Source organism: Hypanus sabinus, chromosome 23 (genome assembly GCF_030144855.1).
Source record: "Hypanus sabinus isolate sHypSab1 chromosome 23, sHypSab1.hap1, whole genome shotgun sequence".
In the NCBI taxonomy this organism is placed as follows: Eukaryota; Metazoa; Chordata; class Chondrichthyes; order Myliobatiformes; family Dasyatidae; genus Hypanus; species Hypanus sabinus.
Window position 1 is genome coordinate 52,618,915 of NC_082728.1, and position 27,086 is coordinate 52,646,000.

The 27,086-nt window shown below is 42.9% G+C and overlaps 1 protein-coding gene across 1 annotated transcript; it reads right to left on the reverse strand.

Moving 5' to 3' along the window:
• Positions 1-617: 617 nt before the first annotated feature.
• Positions 618-25,463, reverse strand: LOC132380270 (melanin-concentrating hormone receptor 1-like). Its single transcript, XM_059949026.1, has 3 exons — positions 25,328-25,463; positions 25,079-25,195; positions 618-1,651 (listed from the first exon to the last, which is right to left on the reverse strand). The coding sequence occupies exons 1-3, from the start codon at positions 25,461-25,463 to the stop codon at positions 618-620; spliced, it is 1,287 nt and encodes a 428-aa protein (XP_059805009.1).
• Between the last annotated feature and the right edge of the window lie 1,623 nt (positions 25,464-27,086).

Consider the following 27,086-nt stretch of genomic DNA (forward strand, 5'->3'; position numbering starts at 1 on the left):
TTCGTATTGTGCAGGTTTCCTTCCATCTGTTCATCCCTGTTGGGCTTTGATCTGAGTTCAGCTGAGGGATGGTAGGAAAGAGGGAAGGCTGATTGCTGGAAAATTTGTCAGAGGCTACTCCACTTCACTAAGTGTACATATAAATTCTGCAACAGTGTGAAGGAATGGTCCATTGTGTCCATGCCAGGTCCCAGCAACACAGTCCCATTTGTCCTTTTCCCCAGCTTATTTCACTGTGCCTCTCTCTCACTCTCTCCCACTCTCTCTCTCCTCTCTCTCTCTATCTCCCCCCACTGCCCTTCTCCCTGTCCCTCTCCCCTCCTTCATTCCTTTGCCACTTACTTATATGAGGAGCAATTTATAACTATCTTAGCCAGCACCAGTTTTTCAAGAGGAAAATGTTGGTTGCTTTTGCACAAGTGGGGTTCAGTAATGCTTCTGACATTAACAGTAATAAGGTGAGAGCAGTTCTGACAAGGTTTCCAATGTCTTTTGCTTCCTAGAGATTTTCTCAGTTATGTAGACCTTCAAATTAGTATCATGAGTTTGGTGGTATTAATGAAAGTAGGATATCTTCTCTTGGGATATCTTTCAAATATTCACCACTGGATGGACCATCACTGAACTGTAACTGTTACGGGCAAAACACTTTGTGAGAACTCTCCTGTGAAGCGAGTGCGTTGAGAGAGTTTGCCGGTGAGCCTGATAGACATGCTTCCTTCTGCCTCACTGTTATCCACCCGGACCTGCTGACGAGTGGGTTGGATTGCCACCAGAAAGCGCCGCTTGAAATTCTCACTCAAGACAAGGTACAAAAAGGGGTTGATACAGCTGTTGGCATAGCCCAGGCTGATGGCAAAGTTGTAGACACAGAAGAAAGTGATGCTTGGCTGTTCAATTCTTAGGTGTACCAGCTGAAGGATATAGAAAGGTCCCCAACATATGAAAAAAGTTGAACAAATAGCCACTGCCATCCGGGTCATTTTCCTTGTTCTCAATCTTATACTTCGCTGTGGTAGTGGGACGACAGTTGTAGACATGTGCCGAAGGATCTTAAAGTAAATAACACAGATGATAACCAGAGGGGTGGCAAAAGCCAGTATGAATTGGTAAAGTGTAAACCAGTAAATGTCAGTGGGTGGGTTGGGCAAAAGTAAAGCACAACCAACCGTGCCGTCAGGTCGTAGCATTAATCCACTGTACAGCCACACTGGGATGATGGTTAAGAACGACACCAGCCAAACTAAGCAGACCACCAAGGTAGCCATGGATGGTGTGCGCAAGTAGGCTGATTTCAGAGGGTGAACTGTGGCCAGGTAACGATCAATGGTCATTGCAGTCAGTATATAGGTGCTGGTGACTTGGCTGTTGCTGTCTAAGCTGGTTATGGTGGTGCACATGACTGCTCCAAAATGCCAGGATCCATTCCCGACAAGCTGATGAATGAGGAAAGGCATTCCCAGAAGAAACAACAGATCAACCAAGGACAAGTTGAAAATAAATACATCGGGCACTGTGTGCTTGTACCTCAACTTGGTCTTCTTTACAATGGTGTAGATTACAATGGAGTTGCCTATGATGCCCAAAAAACTGATGATCCCAAATAGGCTTGGCATGATAATGTTGGTGTATGGTGTAAACTGCTCTGCTCCTGAAACACAGAGAGATCAAACATTTCCCTTTAAAACAGTTCTTAGATGCTCTAAACCAGGTATCATACATCCCCGAGAACATCTACACAGAATGAAGAAAGATTCTGCACTACACCCAGGTGGTAACCATATGGTGAACTTGTTTACAGAATTGGGATGCTGTTCTTTCTCATTGTATGATCTGAGGGCTAAGCTTCTTCTTCACCCAAGCAGTTCAATGGTGCTTTATTGGTTTGCTAGTTTCCATTCACAGGAACTCACTTTATTTTAAAAAGTTTATTCATTTTCAGTATTGGTATCTGGGAAAAGCCAGCACTTCTTGCCTTTCTCCTATTGTTGTGGTGATCGGCATCATTCATCAGCCAGATTTAATTTTATAATGTGGAGAACGGCAAAGGTTCACTGTTTAGGGCTCCAAGGACAAAGACTCCAAGTCCATCAGTCAGCGGTGCAACGTATTGATGCCACCTTAAAGCTTAAAGTTTGTTATAACATCTGATCTAACACCATCCTGATGGGGATAAGGTGCCAATGCATGAGCCCATCACTCTCAGCAAAGAACTGAACCATCCACAGATGATTCTCATCACACTGAGCTTTTCCAGCATCTTGAGTGTCCCTTCAGATTCCCGTATCTGCTATCTCTTTTGCCTTCCCAAAGATGTTGCCTGGATTAGAAAGTCTTGTCGCTGATTGTATTCTCCTTTGCACTAATATCTTATATTGAAGAGTCTTTCAAACTCTTCTCTGTCTTATATAAGTTAAATATAATTTATGTTTATGTCATGAGTTTTGTCTGAAGCTATATGCCTGTGATGTTGCTGCAAACAAGTTTTTCATCATACCTGTACCTCACCATTCTTGTGCATATGACAATAAACTTGAATTGTCTTGGAGGTGTCACTTACACCAATTAGTCATATATAGTGGTTTCTGCGGTGCCTCAGAGAGGCCTGGGTGTCTGTGCTTGGGAAGATCAGATTTTCAGGAGGGTATTGATACCCAGTGGGCCAGGGCAGGGATGCAGTGGGAGCACAGATTTTAAGGTGATGCATTGAATCATCAATGGTCAGCTTGGTGCAGTGAGTGGAGCCAGCTGAGGATCTCACAGGACATCTATGGTGAGAGTGGGTGGAGTTATCAGAAACTTGGGTTAAGTGAAATGCCCGCAAAAGGTTTAATGCTCCAGATAACGTAACCACAAACTATTTCAGTCCAGTTGAAGGGTCTAAACTTAAGATGTCAACTATCCATTTTCCTCACAGATACTCCCTGACCCATTGAGTTCCCCCCAACAGTTTGTCTGTTGCTCCAGATCCAAGCATCTGCAGACTTATATCACCATGTCTTTGTTTGTATAAAACCTTGATAGGGTGAATGAGCAAAATCTTTTTCCCCAGGGTTGAGGAATCAAAAGCTAGAGGCTTAAGTTTAAGATGAAAAGGGAGATTTAATAAGAACTCAAGGGACAACTTTTTCACCCAGAGGGTTGTTGTTATATTGAATGACCTGCTAGAAGAAATGATTGAGATGGGTACATAAGACATAGGAGCAGAATAAGGCCATTCAGCCCATCGAGTCTGTTCCACATTAACATCATTTAAAAGTTTCCATTGGGAGAATCTATGCCTCAGAAAAAAGGGATGGTCCTTTATAACTGAGGTCATGAGGAATTTCTTCAGCCAAAGGGTGGTGTATCTGTGGAATTCATTCCACAGATGATGCAGAGGTCGTCATTATGTATTTAAGGCAGGGATTGATAGGTTAAACATGGAAACATAGAAAACCTACAGCACAATACAGGCACTTTGGCCCACAATGCATTGCTGAATATGTACTTACTTTAGAAATTACCTAGGGTTAGCCGTAGCCCTCGATATTTCTAAGCTTCGTGTACTTATCCAGGAGCCTCTTAAAAGACTCTGTTGTAGCCGCTTCCATTTCACGCACTCACTACTCTCTGTGTAAAAATCTTACTCCTGACATTCCCTCTGTACCTACTTCCAAGAACCTTAAAACTGTGCCCTCTTGTGTTAGCCATTTCAGCTCTGAGAAAAAGCCTCTGACTATCCACAGGATCAATGCCATTCATCATCTGAAACAACTCAATCAGGTCACCTCTCATCCTCCATCGCTCCAAGGAGAAAAGGCCAATTTCACTCAACTTATTCTCATAAGGCATGCACCCCAATCCAAGTAACATCCTTGGAAATCTCCTCAGCACCTTTTTATAATTTCCACATCCTTCCTGTAGTGAGGTGACCAGAACTGAACACAGTAATCCAAGAACTTACCAGGGTTCTATACAGCTGTAACATTACCTCTTGGCTCTTGAATTCATTCCCACAGTTGATGAAGGCCAATGCACCATATGCCTTTTTAACCACAGAGTCGACCTGCGCAGCTGCTTTGAGCGACCTTGGACTCGGACCCCAAGATCCCTCTGATCTTCCACACTGTCAAGAGTCTTACCATTAATAATATATTCTACCATCATATTTGACCTACCAAAATGAACCACTTCATACTTATCTGGGTTGAACTCTATCTGCCACTTCTCAGCCCAGTTTTGCATCCTATCAATGTCCCACTGTAACCTCTGACAGCCCTCTATACTATCCACAACACCCCCAACCTTTGCGTCATCAGCAAATTTACTAACCCATCCATCCACTTCCTCATCCAGGCCATTTATAAAAATCAGGAAGACAAGGTGTCCCAGAACAGATTCCTGAGGCACACCACTGGTCACCAACCTCAATGCAGAATATGACACGTCTACAATCACTCTTTGCCTTCTGTGGGCAAGCCAATTCTGGGACCACAAAGCAGGGTCCCCTTGGATCCCATGCCTCCTTACTTTCTCCATAAGCCTTGCATGGGGTACCTTGTCAAAGGCCTTGCTGAAATCTATATACATGACATCAACTGCTCTACCTTCATCACTGTGTTTACTCACACCCTCAAAAAATTCAATCAGGCTCGTAAGGCACAACCTGCATTTGACAAGGCCATGCTGACTATTCCTAATCAAATTATACCTCCCCAAATGCACATAAGTCCTGCCTCTCAGGATCTTCTCCATCAACTTACCAACTACTGAAGTAAGACTCACTGGTCTGTAATTTCCTGGGCTATATCTCCTCCCTTTCTTGAATAAGGAAACAACATCTGCAACCCTCAAATCATCTGGAACCTCTCCTGTCCCCATTGCTGATGCAAAGATCATTGCCAGAGGCTCAACAATCTCCTCCCTCGCCTCCCACAGAGGCCTCAGGTACATCTCGTCCCGTCCCGGTGACTTATCCAACTTAATGCTTTCTAAAAGTTGCAGCACATCCTCTTTCTTAATGTCTATGTGCTCAAGCTTTTCAGTCCGCTATAAGTCACCCCTACAATCACCAAGGCCCTTTTCCGTAGTGAATACTGAAGCAAAGTATTCATTACCTCCACTATCTCCTCTGATTCCATACACAATTTTCCACAGTCACACTTGATTAGTCCTATTCTCTCATGTCTTATCATCTTGCTCTTCACATACTTGTAGAATGTCTTGGGATTTTCATTAATCCTTCTCGCAAAAGCCTTCTCTTGGCCCCTTCTGGCTCTCCTAATTTCATTCTTAAGCTCCTTCCAGCTAGCCTTATAATCTTCTAGATCTCTATCATTACCCAGTTTTTTTGAACCTTTCGTAAGCTTTTCTTCTTGACTAAATTTTCAACAGACTTTATACACTATGGTTCCAGTACCCTACCATCCTTTCCCTGTCTCATTTGAATGTACCTATGCAGAATATCCCATGAACATTTGCCACATTTCTCTGTACATTTCCCTGAGAACATCTGTTCCCAATTTATGTGTCCAAGTTCCCTGATAGCTTCATATTTCCCCTTACACCAGTTAAATGCTTTCCTAACTTTTCTGTTCCTATCCCTCTCCAATGCAATGGTAAAGGAGATAGAATTGTGATCACCATCTCCAAAATGCTCTCCCACTGAGAGATCTGACACCTGACCAGGTTCATTTCCCAATACCAAATCAAGTACAGCCTCTCCTCTTGTAGGCTTATCTACATACTGTGTCAAGAAACCCTCCTGAACACACCTAACAAACTCCACCCCATCTAAACCCCTTGCTCTAGGGAGATGCCAATCAATATTTGGGAAATTAAAATCTCCCACCACATCAACCCTGTTATTATTGCATCTTTCCAGAATCTGTCTCCCTATCTGCTCCTCGATGTCCCTGTTACTATTGGGTGGTCTATAAAAAACACCCAGTAGAGTTATTGATCCCTTCCTGTTCCTAACTTCCACTCACAGAAACTCAGTAGACAATCCCTCCATGACTTCCTCCTTTTCTGCAGCTGCAACACTATCTCTGATCAGCAGTACCACGCCCCCACCTCTTCTGCTTCCCTCCCTGTCCTTTCTGAAACACCTAAAGCCTGGCACTCTAAGTAGCCATTCCTGCCCCTGAGCCATCCAAATCTCTGTAATGGCCGCAACATAATAACGCCAAGTACTGATCCATGCTCTAAGCTCATCCGCTTTGTTCATGATACTCTTTGCTTTAAAATAGACACATCTCAAACCATCAGTCTGAGTGTATCCCTTCTCTGTCACCTGCCTATCCTTCCTCTCACACTGTCTACAAACATTTTTGATTTGTGAGCCAACTACCCTTTCCTCCGTCTCTGCAGTCCAGTTCCCACTCCCCCAGCAATTCTAGTTTAAACTCTCCCCAATAAACTTAGCAAACCTCCTTGCCAACATATTGGTCCCCCTCAGATTCAAGTGCAACCTGACCTTTTTGTACAGGTCACGCCTGCCCTAAAAAAGGTCCCAATGATCCAGAAATCTGAATCCCTGCCCCCTGCCTCCAATCCCTCAGCCACGCATTTATCCTCCACCTCACTCTATTCCTATACTCACTGTCACGTGACACAGGCAGTAATCCCGAGATTACTACCTTTGAGGTCCTGCTTCTCAACTTACTTCCTAACTCCCTGTCGTCTGTTTTCAGGACCTCCTCCCTTTTCCTACCTATGTCGTTGGTATCAATATGTACCACGACTTCTGGCTGTTCACCTTCCCACTTCAGGATATCTTGGATGCAATCAGAAACACCCCGGACCCTGGCAGCTGGGAGGCAAACTATCATCGGTGTTTCTTTCCTGCATCCACAGAATCGCCTGTCTGAACCCCCAACTATAGAGTCCCCTATCACTGCACCATCCTGTTCTTTTCCCTACCCTTCTAGGCGCGGCTACTGTTGCTTCCCCCAGGTGGGTTGTCCCCCACCAACCGTACTGAAATAGGAATACTTATTGTTAAGGGGGACAGCCACAGAGATACTCTCTATTTGACTCTTGCTCTTCCCTCTCCTGACTGTTACCCACTTATCTGTCTCCTGAGGCCCCAGTGTGACTACTTGTCTATAGCTCCTCTCTATCACCTCCTCACTTTCCCTTACCTGGTCCCTGAGGAGCTGCAGCTCTATGCACCTGGCAAAGATGTGGCCGTCTGGGAGGCCAGCAGTCTCCTGGACATCTCACATCCGCACCCAGTACAGAACACCGGCCTCACAGACATACTTCCTATTCCTATACTTCACAAGTAACTTACCTCGCCTCCACCCATTATCACCTGTTGAGCCAAAGACCTCCTACTCTGACTCCTGCTCTTCAGATGCCCGCTCTATAAAGCTGTCTTTTAAAAAAATTCTTCCCACTGGCCTAACTCGCTGACATGCATGCACCTGCGCAGTCATTCCTTGACACTGTTCTTGATAAGTAAGGGTGTTGAGGCTTAGGGGGAGAAGGTGGGAGAATGGAGCTGAATCAATGGCCCGAATGGCTTAATTCTGCTACTTTATCTTATATTCTTATGGGGTACTTGGATGGATACATGGAAAGTTTTAGTGCAGGAGTTCCTAACCTCTTTTATGTCATGGACCAATACTATTAAGCATGGTTGGGAACCCCTGGTTTAGAGGAATAAGGGTATAGTCAAATATGGGCCTGTTTACATGAAATATGACTCTATGACTCTGTCCGAGAAGAGAGTAATTAGGCACTTCTCTAAAACATCTAAACACTGATATAGAAAACCACCTGTCAAGGCTATTAGAGATAGGTAACAAATGCTGGTCTTGTCCTGGTCCTAATCCTGCAAAACAGGTCAATAATTAAAGCACCTTACAGTTCAGTGAAATGACTTACAAGTTCATTTGAAATACTTCAGCTTTCCTTTTTCAGCATGTTCAGTGAAGTTAAATTTGGTTTAGGTTTGTCTTTGCTTATAGCATGGTACATTACAGTTTTCCACTCATTTTATTGTCTCTTCTTTAATTCTGTAGATACATAAAAACATAGAAAACCTACAGCACAATACAGGCCCTTCAGCCCACAAAGTTATGCTGAACATGTCCCGACCTTAGAAATTACTAGGCTTACCTATGGCCCTTTATTTTACTGAGCTCCATGTACCTCTCTAAAAGTCTCTAAAAATACCCTATCGTATCCACCTCCACCATCGTTGCCAGCAGCCCATTCCACTCACTCATCACTCTCTGAATAAAAAACTTACCCCTGACATCTCTTCTGTACCTACTCCCCAGCACCTTAAACCTGTGTCCTCTTGTGGCAACCATTTCAGCCCTGGGAAAAAGCCTCTGACTATCCACATGATCAATGCCTCTCATCATCTTATACACCTCTATCAGATCACCTCTCATCCTCCGTCGCTCCAAAGAGAAAAGGCTGAGTTCACTCAAACTATTCTCATAAGGAATGCTCCCCAATCCAGGCAACATCCTTGTAAATCTCCTCTGCATCCTTTCTATGGCTTACACATCCTTCCTGTAGTGAGGCGACCAGCTGAGAACAGTACTCTAAGTGGGGTCATTGAATTTGAATTTATTTATTTCTTCAAATACTGCATATTGCTAAGCAATTCAATGTTATATTCCTACAAAATGTCTGAGCTGATGCAAAAACAGGGAAACCATGCTGAACCTTTATAAAGCACTGATCATATCTCAACAAGAGAACTGTGTTCAATTCTGGTTGCCTTATCGTAGGAAGGATATGGAGGTACTGGAGAAGGTCCAGAGGAAATTTACAGGAGTGGTTCCTAGGATGAAGGCTGACAGCCTTCAAGGATAAACAAGAGATACTGGTATTGTTTTCTAAGGGGGAGACTGAGGGTATTTGGTAAAATGATAAGAGGCACTGGAGAGAGATGATGGGAGGCTTGGAGTAGTCAAAGTCTCCCAGGTATTAAACAAATGGGGAAAAAAAGAATAACGAGGTGAGAAAAACCATTTTATGTAACATGTGGTTGGAATCTGGAATGCACTGCCTGCAGATTGTTCAGTCAGGTTCCACTGTGGCCTGCGAGAGGAGACTGGATATGGTGAAGAAAATAATGGCAAGGTCAAGATGAGTTGTTCTAGTAAATTTCCAGCACAGACATGATGGGCAGAATGGTCTCCTCATTGCTGTCACCATACTGTGATTCTTTGATGTCCAAGATGTTCCTTTGATGTTCAGATCATCATCTGCTTCGTCATTCCAACAGGGCTGATTTATTCTCCCTCTCAGCCCCATTCTTCTGCCTTCTACCCTTAACATTTGACACCCTAACTAATCAAGAACTTATCAATCTCTGCTTCAAATATACCCAATGACTTTGCAAGAAATTCCACAGATCCTCTACCTTCTGGCTAAAGAAATTCCTCCTCATCTCTGTTCTAAACAGAAATCCCTCTATCCTGAGGCTGTGCTCTCTGTTCTTAGACTCCAGAACTAAACATCCTCTCTACATCCACTCTATTTAGGCACTTCAAATTCAATAGGTTTCAATGAGATCCCCCCCCCCATTCCTTTAAACTCTACTGAGTACAGGTCCAGAGCCATCAAATGCTCCTCATACATTAACCTTTCCATTTCTGAATCATTTTCATAAACCTTCTCTTGGCCCTCTCCAATGACAGCACATATTTTCTTCGATAAGGAGCCCAGAATTATTTACAATAATCCAAGTGTGGTCTGACCAATGCCTTATAAATCCTCGACATCCTTGCTTTTATATTCGAGACCTCTTGATATGGATGTTAACATTGTACTTGCCTTCCTCACCACTAACTCAACCTGCAAGTTAACCTTTAGACAATCCTGTACGAAGACTCCCAAGTCCCCTTGTACCTCTGATTTTTTCTCTCCATATAGAAAAGTCTATGCCTTTAGTTGTTTTCTGTTAGTTTTTTGAAAGCTTAACAATTCTCTAACTTCTCACTAAATTTTGCTATATTAAATGCCTTCACTTTTGCTTTTATGCTGTCTTTGACTTGTCTTGTCAGCCTCATCATCATCCTCACTTAATTCTTCATCTTTAGGATGTATCTATCCTCTCCCTACCTAATTGCTTCCAGTGACTACAGTGATTGCAGCTCTGCAGTCATCCCTGCTAGTGTCCCCTTCCAATCAACTTTGTCCAGCTCCTCCCTCATGCCTCTGTACTTCCCTTTACTCCATAGTTATACTGAAACATCTGACTTTAGCTTGCCCTCTCAAAATGCAGAGTGAATTCTATCATATTATGATCACTGACTCCTAAGTGTCCCTTTACCTTAAGCTCCCTAATCAAATCTGGTTCATTACACAACCTCCAATCCAGAATTGCCTTTCCCCTAATGGGCTCAACCTCAAGCTGCTCTCAAAATCTATCTCATAGGCATTCTACAAATTCCACCTCTTGAGATTCAGCACCAAACTGATTTTTCCAATCTACCTACATATTGAAATCCCCCATGACAATCGTAACATAGCCCCTTTTCATGCTTTTTGTCTCTCCCAGTGGAATTTGTACCCAACTTCTTGCCTACTGTTCAGAGGCCTGTATATAACTCCTGTATATACTGATACAGACCCTGTATATATCAGGGTCTTTTTATGCTTACAGTTTCTTAACTCAACTGACAAGGACTCTACATCTTCTAATCCTATGTTACCGCTTTCTAAGAGTTTAATTTCATTTTTTATCAACATCCCTACCCCTTCTGCCTACTTGTCTGTCATTTTGATACAATGAGTATCCTTGGATGTTATGCTCCCAACTGTGATCTTCTTTTAGCTACGACTTGGAGATGCCCACAATGTCATACATACCAATCTCTAAATGTACTGCAAGATCATCTACTTTATTCCATACACTACATTCACTCAAATATAACACTTTCAGTCCTGTATTCATCATCTTTTTCAATTTTCCTCCCATGTTACATTTCAACTCATCCCACTGACTGCAATTTTGCCCTATCCTCATAGTCTCAATATACACTGCATCTACATGTACACCAGCTGCCCCATCCTCAGCCCTATCACTCTGTCCAAACAAGTGAAATTCTAGTTTATTATGAGATGCGCAAATACATTTATGGTGCAATGAAAAACTAACTTGCAGCAGCATAACAGTCACATAGCATCAGATAAGCAATATTCACCAGACCATTAATACACAATTTTTACAAGAAGTAACACAACCAGAACAAAAAAAAATGTTCAATGTTTTTATCGTTGTTTGAAAATTATTTTTATGGTGCAGATTTTGAAATCAAAAACAGAATTTATAAGTTTGTGAGCTATGTCTTGGTTGGAGTTGTGTTGTTACCAAGATATTTCATAACTAGAATAAACTTTGCAAACTAGTGTGGAATTGGAAAATAAAATATGTTTTAGGTATTGCATGTAAGTAAGAAAAATATAAAGGTTCCAAATTATGTTAAAGTGTGAATCCAAATAGGGCAGGTCACCAAATTAGTCACAGAATACTGATACGTAATCATTAAAATTGGGATCCAAATTATAGAAACATAGAAAGATAGAAAACCTACAGCACAATACAGGCCCTTTGGCACACAAGGTTGTGCTGAACATGTCCCTAGCCTAGAAATTACTAGGCTTACATATAGCCCTCTATTTTTCTAAGCTCCATGTACCTATCTAAAAGTCTCTAAAAAGACCCTATTGTATCTGCCTCCACCACCATTGCCGGCAGCCTATTCCACGCACTCACCACTCTGAGTAAAAAAATTACCCCTGACTTCTCCCCAGCACTTTGAATCTTAGTCCTCTTGTGGCAACCATTTCAGCCCTGGGAAAAAGCCTCTGACTATCCACACAATCAACGCCCCTCTATATCTTATACACCTCCATCAGGTCACCTCTCATCCTCCATCGTTCCAAGGAGAAAAGGCCGAGTTCACTCAACCTGTCCTCATAAGACATGCTCCCAAATCCAAGCAACATCCTTGTAAATCTCCTCTGCACCCTTTCTATGGCTTCCACGTCTTTCCTGTAGTGAGGCGACCAAAACTGAGCACAGTACTCCAAGTGGGATCTGACCAGGGTCCTATATAGCTGCAACATTACCTCTTGGCTCCTAAATTCAATTCCACAATTGATGAAAGCCAATATTCTTTCTTATACCTTCTTAACCACTGAGTCACCCTGCACAGCTGCTTTGAGCAGCCTATGGACTCGGACCCCAAGATCCCTCTGATCGTCCACACTGCCAAGAGTCTTACCATTAATACTATATTCTGCTATCAAATTTGATCTACCAAAATGAACCACTTCACACTTATCTGGGTTGAACTCCATCTGCCACTTCTCAGCCCAGTTTTGCATCCTATCAATGTCCCACTGACAGCCCTCCACACTATCCATAACACCTCCAACCTTTGTGTCATCAGCAAACTTACTAACCCATCTATCCACTTCCTCATCCAGGTCATTTATAAATATCACAAAGAGTAAGGGTCACAGAACAGATCCTTGAGGCACTGCACTGGAGACCAACCTCCATGCAGAATATGACCAGCGTACAACCACCCTTTGTCTTCTGTGAGCAAGCCAATTCTCGATCCACATGCCTCCTTACTTTCTCAATAAGCCTTGCATGGGGCACCTTATCAAATGCCTCACTGAAATCCATATACACTACATATACTGTTCTTCCTTCATCAATATGTTTAGTCACATCCTCAAAAAATTCAATCAGGCTCGTAAGACATGAACAGCCCTTGACAAAACTGTGCTGACTATTCCTAATCGCATTATACCTCTCTAAATGTTCATAAATCCTGCCTCTCAGGATCTTCTCCATCAACTTACCAACCACTGAAGTAAGACTCAATGGTCTATCTCTACTCACTTTATTGAATAAAGGAACAATATTCGCAACACTCCAATCCTCTGGAACCTCTCCCGTCCCCATTGATGATGCAAAGATCATCGCCAGAGGCTCAGCAATCTCTTCCCTCACTTCCCACAGTAGCCTGGGGTACATCTCATCTGTGCCTGGCAACTTATCCAACCTGATGCTTTCAAAAAGCTCCAGCACATCCTCTTTCTTAATATCTACCTGCTCAAGCTTTACAATCTGCTGCAGGGCATCATTATTATCACCAAGAGCCTTTTCCATAGTGAATATTGAATTAAAGTATTCATTAAGTACCTCTGTTATTTCCTCTGGTTCCATACACACTTTACCACTGTCACACTTGATAGGTCCTATCCTTTCATGTCTTATCCTCTTGCTCTTCACATACTTGTAGAATGCCTTGGGATTTTCCTTAATTCTGCCTGCCAAGGACTTCTCATGACCCCTTCTGGCTCTCCTAATTTCCTTCTTAGGCTCCTTCCTGTTAGCCTTACAATCTTTTAGATCTCTAACATTACCTAGCTCTCTGAACCTTTTGTAAGCTTTTCTTTTCTTTTTGACCAGATTTATTACAGCCTTTGTCCACCATGGTTCCTGCACTCTACCATAACTTCCCTGTCTCATTGTAATGTATCTATGCAGAACTTCACACAGATATTCCCTTGTGGTGGCCTGCACACACTGGGTCTCAAACCGCCATCAGGAGCCGCGGGCGAACACGTGGTAGCGCATTTGGAACTACCTGCTCGGGGCGGACCTTCCGGGGACAGTCTAATGTCATGTCCGCCCCGCGGGTCGCAGGGGCCCATGGGAGGAGAGATTTAAGCGTGCGATTTTGAATCAGTAAAGGCATTCTGCCTCCGTGTGTTTCTTTAGAAGCACGTTGCACTTGACTACACCCTGAACATTTGCCACACTTCTTCCGTACTTTGCCTTGAGAACATCTGTTTCCAATTTAAGCTTCCAATTTCCTGCCTAATAGCTTCATAATTCCCCTTACTCCAATTAAACACTTTTCTAACTTCTCTGTTCCTATCTCTTTCCAATGCTATTGTAAAGGAGATAGAATTATGATCACTATCTCCAAAGTGGTCTCCCACTGAGAGATCTGACACCTGACCAGGTTCATTTCCCAATACTAAACCGAGTACAACCTCTCCTCTTGTAGGCTTATCTACATACAGTATTGTGTCAAGAAACCTTCCTGAACACACCTAACAAACTCCACCCCATCTAAACCCCTTGCTCTAGGGAGATGCCAATCTATATTTGGGAACTTAAAATCTCCCATCACAACAACTGTTATTATTAACCTTTCCAGGATCTGTTTCCCTATCTGCTCCTCAATATCCCTGTTACTACTGGGCGGCCGATTAAAAACACCCAATAAAGTTATTGACCCCTTCCTGTTCCTAATCTCCACCCACAGACACTCTGTAGACAATCCCTCCATGACATCCACCTTTTCTGCAGCCGTGACACTACCTCTGATCAACAGTGCCACACCCCCACCTCTTTTGCCTCTCTCCCTGTCCTTTCTGAAACATCTAAAACCCGGCACTTCTGTTAACCATTCCTGTCCCTGATCCATCCAAGTCTCTGTAATGGCCACCACATCATATCTCCAAGAACTGATCCACTTTGTTCACAACACTCCTTGCGTTAAAATAGATACATCTCAAACCTTCGGTCTGAGTGCATCCGCTCTCTGTCATCTGCCTATCCTCTCTTACACGCTGTCTCCTATCTTTCTCTATTCAAGAGCCAGACGCCTCTTCCCCAGTCTCTTCAGTTTGGTACCTGAGAACATTTCTATCACATACAAACCTTTGATTCTGTCCACACAAGCAGTCCTCACATGACCTTTAGCCTCCTCCACTTCACCATCTGCTCTAACACTCTGGTTCCTCTCCCCCTCCAAATGTAGTTTAAATCTCCCTGGAGCAGCACTAGCTAACCTACCCGCAAAGATGTTAGTCCCCTTGTTAGTCCCATCCGAACAGGTCCCACTTTTCCTGAAACAAAGCCCAATTGTCTAGAAAGATAAAGCCCTCCCTCCTGCACCATCTCCTTAACCACATATTTAGCTGCATTATCTTCCTATTACTAGCCTCACTCACACGTGGCACAGGGAGCAATCCTGAGATTGCAACCCTGGATGGTCCTGTCCTTTAACTTTGCACCTAACTCTCTAAATTGTTTTTGCAGGACCTCCTCCTTCTTCCTATCCATGTCATTGGTCCCTACATGGACCACAACATCTGATAATTATACATTTTATTTTCAGATGACTAATTTTTTTAAATAGGGAATTACAATAAAATGATTTTAATATGGATTGGACCACATTTATACATTTCTGACCAACATTCTTCAAAGAGAATACAAAGGCACTAGGGTTGTAAATCCTCTGCAAGGACCACAATTTTGCCATAGTATTTGGAGGAGAGTGACCCGGGGAGCCTTGTTGGCTAAATGCAGTACCTTATGCTTTGGCTCTTGGTAGGGTCACCCATACCAAACAGGTCAAAGGATAGAGGCCAGATTAAGAGTGGTACACCAGTTCTCCTGGTTTGTGGGTTCAGCTTAGGGCTAACAACCCTGACTGGTCAAGCAAATTGTTATGGAAACAGCAATGAAGAACCTGTGTGCGATGGTATGTATGGACATAGATGAAGGACTCTCATTGCCCCCCTAAATGTCAATGGGCAGGATGTAAGTGTTGTAAATAAGATTTACAAGGAGGGGTTTGGGTATATATTAATATGTAGAATGGGGCAAACTAAATGGGTTTCTACTTTTGAAAAGAATAAACCAAGTGGTGAATTGATAGAGGTCTTTAAATTATGATCTTTTGATAGAGTAGAGGAAATATTTCTAGTTATAGGAAAGATCAAAATAATAGATTACAATGTAAGATAATCACCAGTCTTCTTATTTATCAAGAATGTTGGGGGAACGTAGAACTTCGTACAACTGGAAGTAATATTATAAAAGCTGTAGCAATGCATTGAAATGGAAGCTGGTTATGTTCATGTGAGAACAGGCAATAGTGGGTTCTGCTGATTGGAAAGGAAGTGATGAATCTCAAAATGTCCATGATTCCATTTCTCTTTCGAATGTTTTCTTTTCTTAATTCAACCTAGAGGGGAATAAACAGTCGACATTTCGGGCCAAGACCCATCAGGACACTAGTAAGGTGCACATGCAATTTGCTTAGGTCTGCACTCAGTTAAATACACAGTTAGCTGTATATGGGTGCAAGAAATTTCATATTTTCCAATATACAGTACAGTGCACATACACAAACTAACACACTTACAGTCAGGCAAATCATTGGGTGATTCTTTGCAAACTCTTCCCCAAGACAAACTAGCAAAGGAGACACAAGAGATTCTGCATACTCTTAAATCTTAAGCAATGATGAACAGCTTGAAAAGATATTACCTCAAATTTACACACCAGCCACATTTCAAAAATTATCACGATATGGAAACTGGATGGAAATTCCTCAGCTTCTTGTTAGTGCTGTGGAAACATCCTCATACATTGCAGTGGTTCAAGAAAGAGTCAATAGGGATGACCAATAAATGCTGCTCTTTCCAGAGCCACTCAGACTCATTCTGTGATAATATAACCATATAACCATATAACAATCACAGCACGGAAACAGGCCATCTCGGCCCTCCTAGTCCGTGCCGAACCCTTAATCTCACCTAGTCCCACCTACCCGCACTCAGCCCATAACCCTTCACTCCTTTCCTGTCCATATACCTATCCAATTTTACCTTAAATGACACAACTGAACTGGCCTTTACTACTTCTACAGGAAGCTCATTCCACACAGCTATCACTCTCTGAGTAAAGAAATACCCCCTCGTGTTTCCCTTAAACTTCTGCCCCCTAACTCTCAAATCATGTCCTCTAGTTTGAATCTCCCCTACTCTCAATGGAAACAGCCTGTTCACGTCAACTCTATCTATCCCTCTCAAAATTTTAAATACCTCGATCAAATCCCCCCTCAACCTTCTACGCTCCAATGAATAGAGACCTAACTTGTTCAACCTTTCTCTGTAACTTAATTGCTGAAACCCAGGTAACATCCTAGTAAATCGTCTCTGCACTCTCTCTAATTTATTGATATCTTTCCTATAATTCGGTGACCAGAACTGCACACAATATTCCAAATTTGGCCTTACCAATGCCTTGTACAACTTTAGCATTACATCCCAACTTCTGTACTCAATGCTTTGATTTATAAAGGCCGCGTTCCAAAAGCCCTCTTCACCACCCTATCTACATGAGACTCCACTTTCAGGGAACTATGCACAGTTATTCCTAGATCTCTCCGTTCCTCTGCATTCCTCAATGCCCTACCATTTACTCTGTATGTTCTTTTTGGATTATTCCTGCCAAAATGTAGAACCTCACACTTCTCAGCATTAAACTCCATCTGCCAACGTTCAGCCCATTCTTCTAACTGGCATAAACCTCCCTGCAAGCTTTGAAAATCCACCTCATTATCCACAACTCCTCCTACCTTAGTATCATCGGCATACTTACTAATCCAATTTACCACCTCATCATCCAGATCATTTATGTATATTACAAACAACATTGGGCCCAAAACAGATCCCTGAGGCACCCCGCTAGTCACCGGCCTCCATCCCGATAAACAATTAGCCACCACTACTCTCTGGCATCTCCCATCTAGCCACTGTTGAATCCATTTTATTACTCCAGCATTAATACCTAACGAATGAACCTTCTTAACTAACCCTCCATGTGGAACTTTGTCAAAGGCTTTGCTGAAGTCCATATAGACTACATCCACTGCCTTACCCTCGTCAACATTCCTCGTAACTTCTTCAAAAAATTCAATAAGGTTTGTCAAACATGACCTTCCACGCACAAATCCATGCTGGCTACTTCTAATCAGATCCTGTCTATCCAGATAATTATAAATACTATCTCTAAGAATACTTTCCATTAATTTACCCACCACTGATGTCAAACTGACAGGTCTATAATTGCTAGGCTTCCTTCTAGAACCCTTTTTAAACAATGGAACCACATGAGCAATACGCCAATCCTCCGGCACAATCCCCGTTTCTAATGACATCTTAAAGATCTCTGTCAGAGCTCCTGCTATTTCTACACAAACTTCCCTCAAGGTCCTGGGGAATATCCTGTCAGGACCCGGAGATTTATCCACTTTTAAATTTCTTAAAAGCGCCAGTACCTCCACCTCTTTAATTGTCTTAGGTTCCATAACTTCCTTACTTGTTTCCCACACCTTAGACAATTCAATATCCTTCTCCTTAGTGAATACCGAAGAGAAGAAATCATTCAAAATCTCTCCCATCTCCTTTGGTTCCACACATAGCTGACCACTCTGATTCTCTAAGGGGCCAATTTTATCCCTCACTATCCTCTTGCTTTTAATATAACTGTAGAAACCTTTCGGATTTACTTTCACCTTATTTGCCAAACCAACCTCGTATCTTCTTTTAGCTTTTCTAATCTCTTTCTTAAGATTCCTTTTACATTCTTTATATTCCTCGAGCAATTCCTTTACTCCATGCTGCCTATATCTATTGTAGACATCCCTCTTTTTCTGAACCAAATTTCTAATATCCCTTGAAAACCATGGTGCTTTCAAACCTTTAACCTTTCCTTTCAACCTAACAGGAACATAAAGATTCTGTACCCTCATAATTTCAACCTTAAATGACCTCCATTTCTCTATTACATCCTTCCCATAAAACAACTTGACCCAATCCACTCTCTCTAAATCCCTTCGCATCCCCTCAAAGTTAGCCTTTCTCCAATCAAAAATCTCAACTCTAGGTCCAGTCCTGTCCTTCTCCATAATTATATTGAAGCTAATGCTATTGTGATCTCTGGACCAGAAGTGCTCCCCAACACATACATCTGTCAGCTGACCTATCGCATTCCCTAACAGGAGATCCAACACTGCCCCACCTCTAGTCGGTACTTCTATGTATTGTTGCAAAAAACTATCCTGCACACATTTCACAAACTCTAAACCATCCAGCCCTTTTACAGAATGAGCTTCCCAGTCTACGTGTGGAAAATTAAAATCTCCCACAATCACCACCTTGTGTTTACTACAAATATCTGCTATCTCCTTACACATTTGCTCTTCCAACTCACGCGCCCCATTAGGTGGCCTATAATACACTCCTATCAGTGTTACTGCACCTTTCCCATTCTTCAATTCCACCCAAATGGCCTCCCTAGAGGAGCTCTCTAATCTATCCTTCCAAAGCACCGCCATAAGATTTTCTCGGACAAGCAATGCAACACCTCCTCCTCTGGCCCCTCCTACTCTATCACACCTGAAGCAACTAAATCCAGGAATATTTAGTTGCCAATCACACCCTTCCTGCAACCATGTTTCACTAATAGCTACAACATCATAATTCCAGGTATCAATCCACGCTTTAAGCTCATCCACCTTTCTTACAATGCTCCTAGCATTAAAATAGATACATTTAAGATACTCTCCATCTCCTCCTCTCTTTCCATCCCTAACAATGCATTCAAATTTATTATCCTTTTCTTTCTTCTCCCCTACATCTTCGGGCTGAGCGCATCCCTTCTCCATCACCTGCCTTTCCTCCCTCACACACTGTCTATTTATTTGCTCCACTGGTGAACTAACCTCCTCTCCCATAGTCTCCTCAAATAGTCACGCCCCCCCCATCTTACTAGTTTAAAGTCCGCCCTGTAGCCCTAGCAAACCTCCCCGCTAGGATATTGGTCCCCCCACACTTCAAGTGTAACCCGTCCTTCTTGAACAGGTCACTCCTGCCCCAGAAGAGGTCTCAATGATCCAGAAACTTGAATCCCTGCCCCCTGCTCCAATCCCACAGCCACGCATTCATCCTCCACCTAATTCTATTCCTACTCTCACTGTCGCGTGGCACAGGCAGTAATCCCGAGATTACTACCTTTGCGGTCCTTCTTCTTAACTGCCTTCCTAACTCCCTATACTCTCGTTTCAGGACCTTTTCCCCTTTCCTTCCTATGTCATTGGTACCTACATGTACCACGACCTCTGGCTCTTCACCCTCCCACTTCAGGATATCTTAGACGCGATCAGAAACGTCCTGAACCCTGGCACCAGGGAGGCAAATTACCATCCGGGACTCCCGGTCACCTCCACAGAAACGCCTGTCCGAGCCCCTGACTATTGAGTCCCCTATTACTATGGACCTCTTTCTTCTAACCCTACCCTTCTGAGCTACAGGGCCGTCCTCTGTGCCGGAGGCTCGGCCACTGTCACTCCCACCAGGTAGGCTGTCCCCCCCCAACAGTACTCAAACATGAGTACTTATTGTCAAGGGGTACAGCCACTGGGGTACTCTCTAGTACCTGCCTCTTCCCCTTCCTGACTGTAACCCACCTATCTGCCTCCCATGGTCCCGGAGTGACCACCTGCCTGTAACTCCTCTCTATCACCTCCTCACTCTCCCTGACCAGGCGAAGGTCATCGAGCTGCAGCTCCAATTCCCTAACTCGGTCCCTCAGGAGCTGCAGTTCGGCGCACCTGGCGCAGATGTGGACATCTGGGAGGCTCGGAGACTCCAGGATCTCCCACATCCGACACCGAGAACAACAAGCTGCCCTCACACTCATACCTCCCAAATAACTGAAAATACAAGAACTAAAAGATAAGCCTACTGTGCCCTCTTCCGCCTAAGCCCTCTGAGCCCAAGCCCTACACTCTGCGCCCGGCTCACTCCGCTGCCCGCTTCTTAAGGCGGCATTCTTTATATATCTTCCCTCCTTCACGTGCCTGCGCAGTCCCGCCTCTCAGAACTCCGATCTGAGAAGCAATTGGACAATTTGAAAATGGCCGTCGCCGCACTTCCTCTCAAGCCTCGCTGTCCTCTTCCAAAAGAGCCATTATGAATGAATCATTATGAAATAATGATTCATGTTCTGATCTGCTTTCAACTTACTGTCACTGATACTGTAATTTTTCTCCCCGCCCTCCCTGTACTGCTTCTTTCTGATCTGTGGCCAGTGTTTTGTGTTTGGTGTACTGCAAGGATCAATTCTTGACTGTTGTTGTCCTCAATCTACATGCTCCTATCATGTCAGATTATTTTAAATCAAAAGGTGAATTACCACAGCTATGCAGCCAACACACAACTGTATTTGTCTTTTACACCAGATAACCCAGGGACTTTAAACCCTCTGGTCCAGTGTCTTACTAGCATTAAAATAAATAAGAAAAAAAAGAAATTTGGTTATTGCTAGCAATAAAAAAGTGTGAATCTTAGAAATAAACTTGATCAAAATAATGGATTACAATGTAAGATAATCACATACCTTTAGCCCTCAAATCAAGCCAGAGGTAAAGAATTTAGGCATTATTATTGTCTGAGCTAAATTTCAAATCATATATTAACCAGATTATTAAGACTGCATTCTTTTCATTGAAGGAACATTGCAAGAGTTCAATTGCTTACAACATCTCAAGATGTTTTTGTATTTAGCTGATTAGCCAACTGTAATGCACTCTTTTCAGGACTGCCTAAGAAAGATATAAATTGGCTACAGATTGTTCAAAATACAGCAGCAAGAATCTTAACCAAAAAAAAGAAAATCTGGGCACATTTGATCAGTTTTGGAATCATTACATTGGCTGCCTGTGTCCTTTAGGATCAAATTTGCAATACTCTGAATTGACTGGTGGTGTAGAGGCATCCCCACCGGACTTCAAGGCGAATGGTCCCAGGTTCAAATCTGGCCAGCTCCTTGCACATCTTTCCATCCGTGCTAGGCTGACTGTTGAGCTAGCAACTTGGCCTCATAAAATAACAGACAGATGCTGAAGAAATTGCAGAATTGCTACCCGATACGTCACAAGGCACAGAAAGGAACAACAAGACTCAGAATAATCTACTGTAGCTCCTCCACATGTCTTGGAATGTTTATCCTCTTACATCCCTGATCGTAATCTTAGATCCAAGAATGCTGGCATGCTTAGTATTCCTGGAGCCAAGCATGTGAGAACTAGTGATGTGGCCTTCTGCTCTTATGCACCAAAAATCTGGAATACTCAACTGACTGAGAAATGCCGGGATCTTTGAAACATTTAATTTGGCCTAATTATAGGATTACTTACTGATGGTTGATGTTGATTAGATTTATATAATTTTCTATATTGGATTGCATGTCATTCTATATAATGTTTCTCTTTACTTAAGATTTTTCATATTTTTACAACTATATTGATTTATCTTTACAATCTATGCAAAGAACTTTTAGCCTGTATCCTAATATATGAAAAGTGCTATATAAATTAAGTTATTATTATTGTATTGGTCAGATGATGTTTATCAGAGGAAAGATAGGCTTGGAAAATAACTGGCATTTCACAAGCAAAACATCCTTTGGGTCTTCCTGGATTTGTGTTTGCTGCTCAAAGAAAGATCCCTAAAATAAATCCCCAAGAACTCCTGATGTTTCTGAGTACAAGACTTAGAGAGCAGAAAATCAAAATGTACCATACAGATCCCCAGCATTCCCAACAATGAAGGCTTTACTTGGTGCAAACCAATGTTCACACCTCAGCTCGCTGCACTGATCTGTTATGCTGCTGATACACTCAGTCTATTGTAGTTCATTACTGTTTGATAGGCAAAGATCATCACTACTATATTACTACTTACTCTGTCCTCTTGATTTACCAAGCTCCTCCTAAACATCCCAACACCCACTACACAGTCTCTACCTCCCCCCACCCACCCCATTTGCCCATCACCCACACACTCCTGCTTCCACTGGGCCCCTTCCACCACTGTTCCCATCTGCCCTCCCTGCTTCTGTAATTTGGCTCCAATGCCCTGCCTTCCTTTCTTATCAGGTTCAACCATCTGCAGCCCTTTTATCACCTCCCAGTCTCTGTCACTATTTCTTCTCTCCCTGTCTTCCAGCTGCCTCTCTCCCTCGTCACCTGGATTCACTTGTTGCTCACCAGCTCTTGTTCCACCTTCTTACACCAGATATCACCCAATCTACCCTCTCAGTCCAGATGAAGGGTCGCAACCTGAAACGTCGATTGTCCATTTCTCTTCAGATTTGCTGAGCTCCACCAAACTAGGTCTATTTACTTATGCATTAGTTCATCCCAGTCATCTAAAACCCAATATTCAAACTGTCCCATACGGAACCAGTCAATGAGTTAGTGAATTCCCATATTTTTCAGAATATGGTATCCACACTTAATTATCATTGCTAAATACCATCCCCTGCTACTGAATTTGATTTAAGATTAAAGTCCTAGACTGAATGTAAACTGATAGTCCCGTGGTGATAAGGAAAATAGCAGTGTGCAGAGATGCAATGGCTCCCAATAATGATTGTACATTGTGTGTTATTGGATTGCTTCCATATTTATATTTATTGTGTTCTTTTTAGGTTTATTGTGGTTTTTATGCGACATTGGATCTGGAGTTGCAATCATTTTGTTCCTCATGAATCAGGGGGCAGTACTGAGGTGCTGTTGGAGGTGTCAACCTGCCTCTTTATCATCCATTCAGTGAAGTGGGAGAAAACTGGAGCCTCAAGGGGGTGATGGGAAGAAGATGCAAACTCCAGCAACAGAGTTCAGAGATGACTAGGTCCTTAGAGTTGGGAGAAAACAAGGGAGTTTTAGTCTTGTTATAGTAATCCTTCAACCAATATCACTAAACCATGTTATCTGTTTGTTGACTCTTCACTAGAAATTGCTTTGTACGTATTTGATTAAAACAGAGGTAACATTTCAAAATTCCTTACTTGATCTATTGAGATGTTGAATGGTATAGGAGGATTGCCGATTTATTTTATCTGCTCTTCATTGCCGGCAACAGCTATTCAGCACATAGGCTATTCCTACCCTCCTCCAGCAGGATAATTTTATTTTTGCCTTTAACTTTCCATAATTCCCGGTCTTCCTCATCTTCAAACAATATGTGGTGCAGATTTCAATTTCAGTAAGTAAGCAGCTGATAGAGAATCAGATAGTAGCAGCTAAAACATAGTTCTATTCTCAACAATTTCCTACAACTTGTTACCATTAATCATGGTAGTCATTGATTTTGATTAGATTCTTATGGAGCACATTTCAGAAGCCAACCTACCATTCCTCAGTCCCACACCAATCTCAGCTCCTACACTGTTCCTATTCTATCTCCTGCCCCATCTGATTCATCCCATTTATTGTTGCTGACCCTTCTGTTTCCTTCTTCCAAACCCACTTCCATCCTGTCCCTTGGGGTTGACATGTATTCTGTCATCCCCAACTGCAGCAGTGAAGCACTGTGGGTAATGGAGCTGTCTCTCAGCTCCAAGGACCTGGTTAACTCTGACCTCCATCCCTGAAGTTTGCATCTTTTCCCTGTAACACAGGGGGAGGGGGATTCCCTTGGATGCTCCAGTTTTCTCCCATGTCTCTGAGATGTGTGATTTGGTAGGTAACAGACCACTGTGAATTGTCCCTAGTGTTGGTGGGTGGTAAGGGAAATGGGGGGTGGAGGTTGCAGTTGATAGGCATGTGAGATAGAATAGGTTATAGGGGATGTGGGGGAAAGGATTAATGAGACTACCCCAAGTCAACATAGACTCAATAAGCTGAGTGCTGTAAGGAGACAGGGAGAAAAAGCAAAACTCCTACTCTGCTATTCTCAACCACCGTGTTTTAGATGTCTAACTGAGCAATGGAACTTACATCTCTGAGCAAGCCTCCTATCTGCAGCTTCTCCTGATATATCAGCTTATGGTGCAACTGGGACAAAGCTTTCTCCCTCACAAAAATCCAGAAAGTCGGAGATTTTCAGAATTTGCAGAAGGTTGCCGGTAAACTTAGAGGTCCTTACTGAGGTATACTATATATATTTTACCTGATTATCAATGCGCGATCAATGTGCTGAATAAAATTACTGGTGTTGGATAATCTATGGGTGTGTACAGGCAATAGGTAGGTTCGATATTCAACCTTCAAAACTAAACGAGTTTAACACCCTAAGTTTATCCTCGGTCTTATCTCTCCTCCTCTGCTTCCCCCTTCTATTTCCATTCATCTTCAGTTCCCTCGGTTTTCTCTCTGCACTTCAATTGGGCATGTTCGGTTTATCTCCCACTCGGGTTATAGAACGTTAGTAGCCACTGACTCCTTACCGAACTGGTTTCTCAGATTTTCTGTTGATCCAGTTCCTGAGCCAACGAGTTGAGAAGAATTTTCTTGCCGTTTTTCCGACTTTTCCATTTTCAGGAAGAACACGATGAAACGTGAACCTGCCGGAATTTAAAACCCCGAAAAAGAAAACCTTATAACAGAAATATTTCCACATCTCGAAACAAACCTAAATATTTAAGTTTGCCCATATAATTAGTTACACAAACTCTTGAAATTAAATTGATTCGCACGCGCGAAATCGCTGCAGTAGGATACCTGCCGAATCGTTCCTCTGCCAGTGATCACCGGATTTCCCTCTCTGCGGTTTCTCTGCTCAGCCCCGCCGCTCTCCCCCGCATTTAAAGTCTCCTGGGCATCCCGCGTCATCCGTCAGCGATTAGAGCGGGAAAGGGACTAGCGGGATGGAGAGGCGAGGGGATTGGAGGAGCATGAAGGCGCAAAACTGAAAGTCAAAGGTGATTTTATTATCACGTACACAAGCGTGTGTATTCAGAGGTGCCATGAAAACTTTGTCACAGCACCACATGCACAGTACATCAGATACAAAGCATTCACGGGTTAAAAAAAGTATAAAATAACAACATCAGTTATATAAAATTACGCAAGAGAGCACAATTAGAACAGCAGGATGTCTATTGTAGTGCAAAGTGACCATACCAAGACAGTGAGTAGGGTTGTGCAGATTGTTCCAAGAACCGAATCGATTAAAGGAAGTACTTGTTCTTGAATCTGGTTGTTTGGGACTTCAGGCTTCACACCCTCCTGCCCGCTGCTAGAAGATGCCATGACCTGGATGAAGGTGGGTGGCGTTTGATTGTGGACAATGCCTTCATGAGGTAGCGCCTCCTGTAGATCTGTAGATACTACCAATGGTGGGCATAAAGAGAGAGAGAAAGAATTGAGAAAGGAAAGTAGTGAGAGGGAGAGTGAGAGCGAGAGAGGGGGGAGGGAGAAAGAGAGAGAGGGAGAGAGAGAAGTCAGTGTCATATAGCATAGAAAGGGGTCTTTCAGCTCATTGTGTAAATCCTGGTTATCTGAACTAATCCTATTACTCAGCAATTGGTCCAACATCTTCTACATCAATGGAGGCACAAGAGATGGCAGATTGCTGGAATCTGGAGCAAAAACAATCTGCTGGAGGAACTCAGTGTGTCAGGCAACATCATGACAAGGTTTGTCCCTTGTCAATTTGAATCCATCTGCTTGAGACCCAATGTAGTAGTGATGTCAGGACCTAGCCAATTCAGTGAGTACTGAGCACCTTTTGGTAATGGACCTTGCAGTTCCCACCCACAATATACCCTTGCTACATTCAGTGCTTTTTCCAGTTTGGGTCAACACAAAGGATTAGTGCTTCATCAGCTGTGGGAAGATCTAGGTAACAGGAAACTTCCGGACTTGGTTTGACTTGTGAAACATGTTCCCGATGTTGGGGGAGTCCAGAACCACAGTTTAAAAATAAAGGGTAGGTCATTTAGAACGGAGCTAAGGAAAAACTTTTTCACCCAGAGTTGTGGATCTGTGGAATGCTCTGCCTTAGAAGGCAGTGGAGGGCAATTCTCTGGATGCTTTCAAGAGAGAGTTAGATAGAGCTCTTATAGATAGCGGGGTCAAGGGATATGGGGAGAAGGCAGGAATGGGGTACTGATTGTAGATGATCAGCCATGATCACAGTGAATGGTGATGTTGGCTCGACTCCTGCACCTACTATCTATTGACTTAATACCATGAGAATATATGGGTTCGGTCTCAACGTTGAGGAATCCATGGGCTACCCTTCTCATCTCTGCTGTCATCTCTGCTGGGTCTGTCACATATGAACCTGATGCAATAAACATAATGTACATTCAGTGAAAACGATTATGTCAGGTGTTTGACTTATCCGTGGAATAGTTCTTCTAATGTATACAACAGTTGCCCAAAAGTTTCCTGATACTTTGCAACTTCACTTGGACTGAAAGCAGATTTAGTATGTCCAAAGCTTCAAGT

Excerpts from the sequence above, each read along its gene's own strand:
- LOC132380270 (XM_059949026.1), bottom strand. The coding sequence starts at position 25,463 with ATGACGCGGGATGCCCAGGAGACTTTAAATGCGGGGGAGAGCGGCGGG. Across the intron at positions 25,196-25,327 it reads CTACTGCAGCGATTTCGCGC|GTTCACGTTTCATCGTGTTC; the intron begins GTGCGAATCAAT and ends AAATTCCGGCAG. Across the intron at positions 1,652-25,078 it reads AAATCTGAGAAACCAGTTCG|GAGCAGAGCAGTTTACACCA; the intron begins GTAAGGAGTCAG and ends TCTGTGTTTCAG.